At 41.4% G+C, this 13,686-nt stretch overlaps 1 protein-coding gene across 1 annotated transcript; it reads right to left on the bottom strand.

Moving 5' to 3' along the window:
• Positions 1-5,433: 5,433 nt before the first annotated feature.
• LOC141629806 (uncharacterized) lies at positions 5,434-6,807 on the bottom strand. Its single transcript, XM_074442749.1, has one exon. It carries the CDS (start codon positions 6,805-6,807, stop codon positions 5,434-5,436), a length of 1,374 nt encoding a protein of 457 aa, XP_074298850.1.
• Between the last annotated feature and the right edge of the window lie 6,879 nt (positions 6,808-13,686).

Raw genomic sequence — 13,686 nt, forward strand, 5'->3', positions numbered from 1 at the left:
AGGAGATGCTGGTTTTGCATTTATCCTTTCCTACCCAATGCCCGGGTTGAACACCTTCGATGATTGTGGCTGATTCCACCCACAAACTCTACAGTCCCGAAACTTGCAGCGTGAAGGGTTCAACCGTGCTCTATCGCTCCGAAACATCTTCTGCCCGAAATGCTTTAAACAGCGAATTGATCTTGGAGCATCGTTAGAACCGTGAAAATTAAAGGTGTCATTCACCATGACCTTCAAATGTAAACAATAGCATACCGAACCAGATAAACACATAGGTTCAAGATTAACTCCACGATTCTCTTGGGCTGCTCATTTTGTCTCCGATGTTACATCCCTGCAATTGATAGTTCCTTCGAATATAGGAGGCAAATTGAAATTGAAATCAAGTTTATCCTCGGTTGTAAAACCATCGTGAAAGAGCGATATAACATCGTCTTCGTACACATCAAAAACAGGTGGTAAACTAGGATCAAACACCCTTTCCTTCCCCTTAGGATCGTCTTGGTTTAAGGAAATCAAGAGCCGAAGCTCTGATACCATTTGCAACGTATGGGGTGGGTTGGCGGAAGCGGCTTGGTTCGAAATTTGGGCTTGCTCGTGGTTAAACGCCATTTTGTGAATTTTTGACGGATGAATATTTTTTGTTTTTTGTTTTTCTGTGATGAACAGTACCGTGAACAGTACCGCGTGAACAGTGATTTGTTTTTTTTTTTTTTGTTTTTGTGTGAACTTTGGAGATATTTGCTACCGTTAGACCTATAACGATAACAATGGTTGGAATCCTCGTAACGCGACAAGGAAGTTCCCCTTAAACTTTGGAGCGCGTCCGCGGTTTAAGTCGAGAATCGAAACGCGTCGATCTCAATTTTTGTCTCTACACGAGTGTAAAACCACACTAATGCTTTGACGGTTCATAGAATAATTCTCAAAACGGTTTTTAAATTCTTCGAGATGTCTAAAAATGAAGTACAAATCAGCCTTTTATAGGCCTAGAAACCGACCTAAGGAAGGGGGATGGGGAAATTCAATTTTGACTTACAATAAATATAATCTACCTAGTTCCTAGAAAAATCTAGTAATTTAAATTTTGAAGAAAATTGAGTTGACATCGTAAATTACAAAGCAAGGAAAAATAAATCGTCTTTGAATTTCCGCAACAAGGTTCACACGGCAGCCCTAGCCGTGATCTGCAATTTACGTCATCCTCGTTTTGCGCGCTTGCTCTTATTTATCAACTCGTAAATTGATCATCCGTCGTATTTATTTTGGACTTAATTAGACGGAATTTATTCGTGATTCCCGCTGAAATTTATTAGAATTTTTACCCCCCACTATACGCATCAACCTGGCTCTGATACCATTTGCAACGTATGGGGTGGGTTGGCGGAAGCGGCTTGGTTCGAAATTTGGGCTTGCTCGTGGTTAAACGCCATTTTGTGAATTTTTGACGAATGAATATTTTTTTTTTTGTTTTCCTGTGACGAACAGTACCGTGAACAGTACCACGTGAACAGTGATTTGTTTTTTTGTTTTTGTTTTTGTGTGAACTTTGGAGATATTTGCTACCGTTAGACCTATAACGATACAATGGTTGGAATCCTCGTAACGCGACAAGGAAGTTCCCCTTAAACTTTGGAGCGCGTCCGCGGTTTAAGTCGAGAATCGAAACGCGTCGATCTCAATTTTGTCTCTACACGAGTGTAAAACCACACTAATGCTTTGACGGTTAAGAGAATAATTCTCAAAACGGTTTTTAAATTCTTCCAGATGTCTAAAAATGAAGTACAAATCAGCCTTTTATAGGCCTAGAAACCGACCTAAGGAAGGGGGATGGGGAAATTCAATTTTGACTTACAATAAATATAATCTACCTAGTTGCTAGAAAAATCTAGTAATTTAAATTTTGAAGAAAATTGAGTTGACATCGTAAATTATAAAGCAAGGAAAAATAAATCGTCTTTGAATTTCCACAACAAGGTTCACACGGCAGCCCTAGTCGTGACCTGCAATTTTCGTCATCCTCGTTTTGCGCGCTTGCTCTTATTTGTCAACTCGTAACTTGATTATCCGTCGTATTTATTTTGGACTTAATTAGACGGAATTTATTCGTGATTCCCGCTGAAATTTATTAGAATTTTTACCCCCCCTCTATACGCATCACAAGGCGAAATCAGGTCAGGGTAGATTTGGATAGGGTTAACTAGCTCTAAATGTCCTAATAGTCAGGTCGTCAGGGGCAAAATATAAATTGTAAATGCAATAAAAAATAACAACAAGAAGACAAAGAATTTTGTACCAGGAAAACCCTTAAATGGGAAAAAACCACGGGCACCAAGCAAGGAGAGGATTTCACTATTGTATTATGTATTGAGCACAATTGGACGTAATTAGCTATGAATGAAATGAGAATGTTGTATATTGCCTTGTTTTGTGATGATCCTTCAAATGATTTTCAAATATCCCTTATATAAGCTCTTGCTGAACGGCTGTGTGATGGCGGCATTAATGTGGATTATTCTCCTTAATTACCCGCAATAATTGCCAATATTACGTCCTTAATTACTGCATTTACTGCGAGATCTTCCTATTCAATGCTGCGCATATATTCCTCTTGTAATATGTCATCCTGGTCTGATCTCGTCCTGATATTTTGACCGTTGTCCTCTCCATGGCCTGGCGCCTATCTTCATGTGTCCTGATACCCTGACAGCCTGATGGTCAGGTTAAGGTGAAATACTGATCAGGGACGTCTGCGGATTTCCAGGCCTAACAATTGCTCCTTATCTCCTCATTTTCAATGTGTCAGGACAAAAAATGAGGAGATAACTTTAATCTTAGGAAAATTATCCAATGGTTGAATTTTGCCTAGTCAGTTCCTGTAACGGCTATTCCCTGCAGTTTATGACGCGTGTAGCTTTTTACTGCAACTCCTTCAATGATTATAAATCCACTTGCGGTTAAAACCCTAATTTACTCTAGTATAAATACCCGTTAACTTCATTAAGTTGATCTCCATCAGAATAATCTCCCCCATTTCTCTCTTAATAACTTTCTTCTCTAATTTTACTTAGTTTCCAGTTCCTTAATCTTCAAATAATCTTCATAATCTTTCAATAATGGCCGCAAAAAGAAGTCTACCAAGGCGGCGACTCCTGCAACCCCCCTTTCCAGAATCCTGAGGAAACTTCTTCTGAGAATTTGCCTATTTCTTCTGCTGCTCAACCTTCTACGATCAATAAGCCGAGTGATTCTCTATTGGAGATGATCTCAATTTTCCATGGGGATTTCCAGTTCAAGCCTACAAAGGCTCTAAAGGACGATCAGTCTCTTGCAAATCGTTTGAAGCCTGAGTTTGAGAAGGTGTTGAAGGATAAGGGGATCATCCCTGCTGATGCTGAAGTCTGGATCCCTGAGAATTCTCCTATCAGGGCTGACTGGGCTTGTCATGGTTGGTTCTGCATTCATGACTGGGCTTTCAGGGCAGGTTGTAAGCTTCTTTTTTCTCCTCTTATGGTTGAGGTTATTAAGGAGATTGGTGTTCCATCTTATCAGCTGATGCCTATGGTGTGGAAGGTTGTATGTTCCGTTGAGTATCTCTGTAAAAAACACAATATCTCGTTTTCCCTTGATGATCTGAAGGCTTTTTATGCTGTCAAAACCAATAGTGCTGGCCGTATAAGTTTTAAGGTCAGGGCTTCTACTACTCCCCTTTTGAGCAATCTGGATAGCGGCCATGACAAGGGTTGGGCTGCTGGGTACATGTTTGTCACGACCAATTCTGTGGGTCCTGACCTGGTATATTTAAATTACGAAGCTTGCGTTGCTGGTGAGTTTTTTGGTTTTTCTTTTGTCCTGCATGTTTCACTCGTTAGTAAAAAATAAAATGAAGTTCATATTGAATCATACCTTTTATGTGTGCAGTTGATGATTGGGTTACTGAAACTGAGTATCCCACTGCCAATATTTATGCTTTCCTTGCTATTCCTCCTTTGGAGAGGTCTTGGCCTCTCTGCTGTGGGGTTGGCCATCTCCCTCACTGTTTGAAGGCTGATGGCGCTGCTAGGGTGGCTAAACCTTCTAGGGCTGTTAGTGCCACTACCTCAGGCAGTAAGTCTATCTTAATTTCTTTTTTCTTCTTACTTTGGCTTCCTGGTGATGTTTAGTTTATATTGCTAATATAGTGTTTCGTGTTGTAGCCACCAGGTCGTCTACTCGCCTTGCCAGGTTTGGTATGGCTGACCTCTCAGCCAGGTTGGCTAAGATTAAAGAGGAGGGCTCCTAGGGAAGCGGAGATGCTGAGCCTGTTATCGATTTGGCTGAACAACCTGATGCTCCTAAGGTCACTGTTGTACCTGCTGAAACAAGTTCAGCAACCAAAAAAATAAAAATTGAAGATGTTGACATTTCTGCCCCGGTCAGGGAAGTGAAGGCCAGGGTGGACAATATGGAGGCTGCTAGGGTGAAGATTAGGGATTATGTTGCTTCTAAGTCAGACGTTATGCTCACCCTTGACCCTGTTGAGACTGCTACTTAGGCGGTTGCTTCAGTGGATCATTCAGTCAGCCTTTTGGCAGGTGCCCTGGCTGCTGTGAGGTAGGTAGGCTATTTTTATTTTTATGTGTATTTTGTTTGGGTAGTTTTTATTATTGGGGTATTTTACTCATATTCTTCTTCCTGTTTTTGGTCAGGGTGCTACGGTCTGTCTCCGTAACGCCTATCAGGCTACTTCTTTGGTAGCCAGGATTTATCTGATGAGATCAGATTATGATAGGCTGAAGTCTGAACTGGATTTTGCACGAGCTGACCTGGCTGCTAAAGCTGCTGATTTGGTGAGGGTGCAGGCTAAAAAGGATGCTTTTAAGGCTGAGGCAGATTCAAGTAAGCGGCTCTTGCAGGAAACTTTGGACAGGAATGAAGAGCTCACCCAGGAGAGGGATGAATTGGAGTTCAAACTTGATGATGCTTCCCTCTATTTCTATATTAAAGGGAGGGCTGCTGCTATGTTAGAGTCTGTCGAGGCCAGGGCGAAGTGGAATCCTGAAGCTGAGATGGCTTTTGCTGCTTCAAAGTATCCTGACCTGCATAACATAGGCAATGAACAGGAGGTCGATTCTCTAGGGGAGCAGGACGTTGATGCTGATCCGGCTAAGAGTGGGAGTGCTGGTACTGTTTCTAAGGAGAAGCAGTAATTTGATTTTTTTAGTTGGTATTTGGCCCATCCAGGGGAGATGTTCATGGACGAACAATTTTTATCTTTTTCTTTTTTTATCCAGGTCAGGGAGACTATCCCTGGCCTTTATGAATATTTTGGCGCCTTTACCCCAGGGGGTAAGGGCTTTATTTTTTTTTTTGGTAGAATGTGAGCTTTTTTGTATTAATAATAAAAGGATTACATCATAATAATTCTACAAGAAGTGCCAACCTTCATCTAAGCTAAGTACAAAAAGAACATCTAATATTTATGGTACTTAGCCAACCACAATCACTAGGCATAGTACAATTCCTAAGTTTCTGCACTAGCCTCCCATGAACTTGTCTCTGAACCTGCTGAATCAATCTTTCAGGCCTGCAAATAGATAACTCCAAACGAGCAGAGTTCCTTTCCAACCAGATAGCATACAGGACTGCATTTTTAACTACCCTGCACACCCTCTGCTGCAACTTAGAATAAGAACCAGACTGGTCATTGAGCTTCAGCTGCAGCCAACTTTCTAACCCTGCAATAAGTTTGGAAGCATAGACACAGTCCCCGAATAGGTGATCATGTGTCTCCTCCCCCATCTCACAGATGACACAATTAGCAGTAGAAACCAGGCCTAGCTTATACAGTTTAGATCTTGTGTTTAAAGCATTCCTATGAATAAGCCAACCAACAAAAGCTTGCTTAGGGATAACCCAATTATCCCAGACACCATGATACCATGGTACAGGTGGGTGTAAAGCCTGTAACCATTGATATCCTGAACTAATAGAGTAACCACCAGTAGATGCAACCCAACAATTACCCTGATAACCACCAGCTAACCTATCCTTGATCTTGCAAATGTTCCTCCAATTCCAATTAGAATCAGGAGGAGGATGATATGTTTCCCAATTAGCCCCTTTCATATAGACATGATCAATCCAAAGAACCCACAATCTGTCAGCTTTTGTATATATCCAATTCACAAGTTTACCCACACTTGCTATATTCCACACCCCTGCTTCCTTTATACCCAAGCCACCTTCCTTTTTGCTGCAACACACATCCTGCCACGCCACCAAAGGTGCCCTGTTATAGTCTGAACCCCCACACCATAAGAAATTCCTGCAAATACTCTCAATTCTCTTGATAACTCCCTTAGGAATCAAAAAGATGGAAGCCCAGTAGTTATGCAATGTATTAAGAACTGAGTTTATAAGAACTAATATACCAGCATAACTCAATTTCCTAGCCCCTATACCTCTAATCTTTGACACAATCTTCTCCAGAAGAACATTACAATCAGATTTTGTAAGTCTACCTGGTTGAATAGAAATACCAAGGTATTTAAAGGGGAGCTTACCCTCTTGAAAACCAGAAACCTGAGCAATATCAAACTTTACAGAATCAGGAACCCCATTATAAACTACTTCTGATTTAGAAGCATTGACCTTAAGCCCTGAAGAGCCAGAAAAAGTAGCCAGCACCCTAAGAATAAGCATGATAGACTCCACATCACCCTTACTGAACATGAGAAGATCATCAGCAAAGAGTAAGTGAGTAAGTTTCAAACTCTTACACATAGGATGATATCTGAAGTACCATGTTCTAGTAGCAAACTCCATGAGTCTTGATAAATACTCCATACAAATGCAAAAGATTAAAGGATAAATAGGGTAAGGGCTTTATTGATATAGGCATGGTGGCCTTTTTTGGCCGATTTTGCTTTTTTGACTTTGCTTGAGCCTGTGAGTTTTTCTTTTTTCCATCCTGATGGACCTGTCAAAATTTGTGTTTAGTTAACCTGCAAAGCATTTTTGATTTATCCTGTTATTTGAATCGTCGTGAGTAATTCAACCAAGTATAGTTTTTTGCCATAATGGTTGAAGGGGTGGGAAAACCGGCCTGTCAGGAGGGCTTATGTCCCTTGCCTATCTGGAGGGCTTGGTATTCGGCCTGTCAGGAGGGATTTTAGACTAAGTGGTTGGGAGAGAACACCCTTTCACCTGTCTTGCTGCGTCCAGCCGGTTGTAATCATCGGCAGTAAACCTAGTCAGGTCAGGCAATTATTTCATGCCTGATTGGTCCTGACATTTACTGTATCTGGTGATGGTTACCAACTCGTTAGGCACAGTTAAGTGCAAAGTTTTGTTTCAGGAATTGATATATAGTAGAGTAGCCCTCAATCCTGAATATTTATGCATATAAAATATTTATCATGTATAATTGTTCAAGATTCAAAAAAGTGAGAGAAAATGGGTTACTTAGATATATAGACATGAGTTGCATACAGAGTATGTAAAACACGTAGTTTTTCAGGTAGCACATCAGGTTGAGTAATGATATGAGTTTGTACTTGGTTATAGCTTGATATGGTCTTTACATATGAAATAGTTTTAAATGGGTTACATTCCAGGATCTTGGGATCATTTCTCCTTCTAGTGTTTGGAGCCTGTATGCTCCTTGTCCAACAATTGAATCAATTAAGTAAGGGCCTTCCCATGTGGGGGCTAGCTTGCCTGCTGATTTTTCTTTCTTGTTTGGAAAAACTTTGCGTAAGACGAGGTCTCCTTCCCTGAAAACTTTTATTTTGACATTTTTGTTGTAAGTCCTGACAACTGCTTGTTGGTATGATGCCATCCTAATTTTTGGCAGCATCTCTTAGCTCTTCTGTTAGAACCAGGTTATCTTGCATCAGGTCTCTGTTTGCTTCAACATTGTTCAGGCTGTACCTTTATGTTGGCACCCGTACTTCTGTAGGAATGACAGCTTCACAGCCGTACACCAAAGAGTAAGGTGTTTGGCCTATTGATGTCTTTGGAGTTGTCCTGTCTGCCCATAGTACTAATGGAAGTTCTTCAGCCCATCTGCCTCGTCTTCTTTTTAGCTTCTTTTTTAGGCACCTTATGACTACCTTATTGCTTGATTCAGCCTGGCCATTAGCTTTAGGGTATCTAAGGGTTGACGTTACCAGGTTGATATTCCATTCTTGGCAAAATGCTTAGGTCTTTTTCCCCACAATTTGGGTTCCATTATCACATACTATTTCTGACGAGATTCCATATCTGCAAATGATATTTGTCTTGATGAAGGATATTACTTCCTTTTCGGTTACTTTCCTGAAAGAATCAGCTTCAATCCATTTGGAGAAGTAATCAGTCATGGCCAACATGAATATTTTTTGTCCTGGAGCTACGGGCAGTTTTCCCACAATATCCATGCCCCACTTTATGAATGGTCAGGGTGCAAAAATTGAGTGAAGGAACTCAGATGGCTGATGTATGATTGGTGCATGGACTTGGCAGGTTTCACATTTTGATGAATATTCCAGGCAGTCAGCCCTCAGTGTAGGCTAGTAGTAGCCTGTCCTGAGGACTTTACTTGCTAGGCTCTTTCCTCCTTTATGGTTACCACAGTGTCCATCGTGTATTTCTTGAAGTACCAGTTTGGCTTCGTCAGGCTCTAAGCATCTTAAGTAAGGTCCAGCCTGCGATCTCTTGAATAAAGTGTTATTGATAATAGCGTAAGTTGAAGCTCTAATTTTAAAAGCCCTTGCTTCATGTCTCCCCTGAGGCAGTATTCCTCGAAGAAACCAATCATAATAGAGTTTAGTCCAAGAGTTATTATGCTGATTGACAGGATTGACTTGTTCAGGCTTGCTGATGGCTGGCTCTAATAAATGAACAATTGGTATTTTGTCGAAAACTATAGGGGTAAAATTTGAACCTAGGCTAGCCAAAGCATCAGCATGGGTGTTCAAGTCTCTTGATATTTGATCTATGTCAAATAAAGCAAACTTAGCGGTAAGGTTTTTTGCATATTCTAAATACGAAATCATTTTTGCATCCTTAGCCATATAAATTCCCTTTATTTGATTAGCAATTAGAAGTGAATCAGTTTTTACCTTTAGGTTTTGAACACCGAGGTCTAGACAAACCTTTAAGCCTGCTATCAGAGCTTCATATTCTGCTTCGTTGTTTGTAGCTTTGAACTCACAGCTTATAGCCTGTGCTAACATATCTCCCTGTGGTTACTTGAGCACTAATCCTGACCCTGTCCCCCTGGCGTTGGATACCCCATCTATGAACAGGGTCTATTCTTGGTCTGGGGTTTTATTTTCTAGTTGATTGACCTCTTTTTTCAGGTCAAGTTCCAGGTTAGGGCTAAAGTCAGCCACAAAGTCTGCTAGGGCCTGCAATTTGAGCGCTGCCCTGGGTTCAAAGGAGATATCGTACGTGCTAATTTGCACTGACCATTTGGCCATCCTGCCTGCTAGTTCAGGCTTACGTAGGACAGATTTTATGGGTAAGTTGGTGCTGACTACAATGGGGTGGCTTTCAAAATAAGGTCACAATTTAGTACATGACATAATCAAAGCTAAAACATATTTCTCAAGTAGTCCATACCTCATCTCAGCATCCAACATGCTTTTACTTACGTAATAAACAAGGTGTTGTTGGCCGTCATGTTCTTTTACTAGGACTGCACTGACTGTTGTGTCAGGAACTGATAAGTATCCTGACAGGGGTTCTCCCTTTTCTTATTTAGCCAGTAAAGGTGGAGATGATAGATAATATTTCAAGTCTCGAAAGGCTGTCTCATGTTTATCCGTCCATTGAAACTGTTTATTCTTTCTGAGGAGGTTGTAAAATGTTTTGCATCTCTCAGAGGATCTTGATATGAAATGGTTCAGGACAGCTACCCGACCTGTCAGTTTTTGGATATCCTTGATAGATCTGGGCGACTGTAGTTCCACGATAGGATTTATCTGTTCAGGACTGGCTTCTATACCTCTCTTTGTGACCATGTATCCAAGGAATTTACCTGCTGAGAGTCCAAAGTGGCATTTTGCAGGATTGAGCTTCATGTTGTATTTTTCCAATATTTCGAATGCTATTTCGTGATCTTCTGCATTTTTAGATTTTACCACCATGTCGTCTATGTACACTTCCATGATATCACCTATTTGGTCTTTAAACATCATGTTGACCAGGCGCTGGTACGTTGCCCTTGCATTCTTCAGGCCGAACGGCATGGCAGTATAACAGTATATGCCTCGGTCTGTAATGAATGCAATACTCTCCTGGTCAGCAGGGTGCATCTTTATTTGATTGAATCCACTGGAAGTGTCCATGAATGTCAGCATTTCATGGCCTGCTGAGGCGTCTACCATGACATCAATATGTGGTAAAGGAAATGGGTCTTTAGGACAAGCTTTGTTCAGGTCAGTGTAGTCTACACAGACTCTCCACTTTCCATTCTGTTTCTGCACAACAACCACGTTAGCCAGCCACTCAAGGTACATTACTTCCCTGATCATTCCCATATCCAAGAGTTTTTCCACTTCTTCGTTAATTATGGCATTTCTTTCAGCTGTAAATTTTCGTCTTTTCTGTTGCACGGGCTTAAAAGATAGGTCAATATTGAGTTTATGTGTAATTACATCGACACTAATTCCAGTCATATCAAAATGTGACCAAGCAAACCAGGATGATTTATTTTTAAGAAACTTTACCAGTTCGGGCCTGACACTATTCGGGGCGTCAGATCCTACTAAAACATACCTGTCAGGGTACTCAGGGTCCAGAATTACTTGATCTGTTTCCATTCTGGGAGGTGCTTCATAAGTGCTCCTGACAGGGCACTATAATTGATATGCGAGGGACTTACCTACCTTGGAAGGCTTCAAAGCTGTTGTGTAGCATTCCTGGGCTGTCTTGTGATCCCCTTTGACTGTGTCTATGCCCCAGTCTGTTGGTATCTTGATACACTGGTGATAGGTTGATGGCACGACCTTGACATTATGAATCCAGGGTCTACCAAAGATCGCGTTGTAAGATGACAGACAATCAAGGACTCCAAATTTCTCATAAGATAAGACTCCTTCAACATAGGTTGGGAGGTAGATTTCTCCTAGAGTGCTCCTGGTTTCGCCACTGAATCCTACCAGGACACTGGATTTTTTGGTGATTTTGTCCTTGTTGATTTTCATGGCTTTCAGCACGTCAAGCATGATCAGGTTTACTGAGCTGTCTCCGTCTACCAGGATCCTTCTCACTGTGGCGGTTCCAATCTGCATAGAAGTTACCAGGCCATCATGATGAACATCAGGAATACCTACCAGGTCACAATCATTGAAAGTGATTGTTGGAATATGGTCTGGTTTGCATGGTGAGACAGTCCTTGGCGTCCTGGCTATCTTTTTTTTTCTGAACTGAATCGGGTCGATCATGATTTCGATCCACGGATATGAATTTTACTTCGTATATTGGAGGTGGTGGAGGGAGGTGCGATCCTACTTGTGCTCTTGATCCTCTTTGCCCTGGTTTGCATACCGCCTTCGTCTTGATCGGGACTTTTAGGTATCCGGATTTGTGAGATAAGCCACTTCTTTCCTCAGGGTGAAACAGTCATCCGTCGTGTGTCCAATGTCCATGTGGAATTCGCACCATTTGGAATTGTCCCTTCTAGGGTTGGGATTTTCCGACTTTCTGGGCCATCTGACTACTGATCCCATGTTGTCAAGTCTCTAGATTAATCCTGCAATATCAACACTGAAGTTATGTTCGGAAATAGGTGGAAAAACTTTAGCCTTACCTTGATACTCATGAGCCAGGTTAACTTCTGGTTGATCTGGTCTGGAATATGGAGTAGGCTTGTAGTTGTTTCCTTTGTTGTTCTTCCTACTGCTCCTCTCATAATCTTTTGGTCCACTAGGTGATCCAAGTTTGTAGCTTTTGTCTTCTTCTAGCCTGATAAAGGTAAGAGTCTTGGCCTGGACGTCTTTGAAGGTATGGCAGGGATACTTAGTGAGCTCGATGTATAAGTCACTATGTGGTAGCAACCTCTGCCTGAATGCCTCCACTGCCGTTCCAACGTCACACCTGGGAATGGATACTTTATCTTTGTTAAATCTTGGAAGGAATGTCCTGAGAGTTTCATCAGGCTTCTGTGTGATTCGGTAAAGGTCACTGGATCGTTTCTCCAACTCTCTGCTACTCGCTGCTGGTTGAAATTGTTGATCAGGTTGGAGAAGGAATGGATGCTCCCAGTTGGCAGGTTGATGTACCATTGCAGAGCAGGGCCGGTCAGGGTCGTTCCAAATCCCTGACACATGTAAACTTGTCTAAATTCGCTGGGAATAGATGCAGCCAACATTTTTTGTTTATAGAGAGCCATGTGATTTTGTGGATCTGTGGTTCCATTATAGACCCTCATGGATGGGACCACAAACTTCTTTGGTAAATCTACTTTTGCTATTTCGTCTATGAAAGGCGAATCAGCATAACTGTCAGGGGCAGCTTCTTCCATGCTGACAGTTACTCCATGTATCTTGTCAAATTTTTCATTGAGTTTCTTGATCTCCTGAACCACTGCCATCATGATGGCTGCTGTAGATTCATCAGGTTTTTCATTGTCATTATTTGGTTCATCGTCACCATCAACATTAATGAATTTAGAACGACTTGGGCTCCCAAAACTGGAGAAATCGATGTTTTTGATGATTGATGCAAATGGGGTTCCTGGCTGGAATCTAGAGCCCGCTCCTTGGGTTTTCTCTAATTTTTGTTTCAGAGCTGGCTCAGATTCTCTTAGTCGCAGGGATTTCTGCTTCAGTTTGGGCTACTTTTTCTTTCAAACTTTCCAACTCAGCGATTTGCTGGAGAGCTTGCATTCAATTGTTCTTCAATGGTAGGCTGGGCCATTTTTGTAGGATTTTGAGTTTTTGTAAGATGAGAAAAAAGGATTTAAAGAGCTAGATGCCCCACGGTGGGCGCCAATTATTTTGTGTGGATTTTGCGCAAGGCGAAATCAGGTCAGGGTAGATTTGGATAGGGTTAACTAGCTCTAAATGCCCTAATAGTCAGGTCGTCAGGGGCAAAATATATATTGTAAATGCAATAAAAATAACAACAAGAAGACAAAGAATTTTGTACGTGAAAAACCCTTAAATGTGAAAAAATCACGGGCACCAAGCCAGGAGAGGATTTCACTATTGTATTATGTATTGAGAACAATTGAACGTAATTATCTATGAATGAAATGAGAATGTTGTATATTGCCTTGTCTTGTGATGATCCTTCAAATGATTTCCAAATATCCCTTATATAAGCTCTTGCTGAACGGTTGTGTGATGGCGGCATTACTATGGATTATTCTCCTTAATTACCCGCAATAATTGCCAATATTACGTCCTTAATTACTGTATTTACTGCGAGATCTTCCTATTCAATGCTGCGCATATATTCCTCTTGTAATATGTCTTCCTGGTCTGATATCGTCCTAATATTTTGACCGTTGTCCTCTCCATGGCCTGGTGCCTATCTTCATCTGTCCTGATACCCTGACACCCTGACAGCCTGATGGTTAGGTTAAGGTGAGATACTGATCAGGGATGTCTAATTTCCAGGCCTAACAGTGGCCAGTTGTTGAGCAAGTATGTTGGTTTATGTGAGGGATAACTGGGATGGAGTCACCACCGGTCTTAGAGTCTTCCGCTGTAT

This window comes from Silene latifolia, chromosome Y (genome assembly GCF_048544455.1).
Source record: "Silene latifolia isolate original U9 population chromosome Y, ASM4854445v1, whole genome shotgun sequence".
In the NCBI taxonomy this organism is placed as follows: domain Eukaryota; kingdom Viridiplantae; phylum Streptophyta; class Magnoliopsida; order Caryophyllales; family Caryophyllaceae; genus Silene; species Silene latifolia.

Excerpts from the sequence above, each read along its gene's own strand:
- LOC141629806 (XM_074442749.1), bottom strand. The coding sequence starts at position 6,807 with ATGGAGTTTGCTACTAGAACATGGTACTTCAGATATCATCCTATGTGT.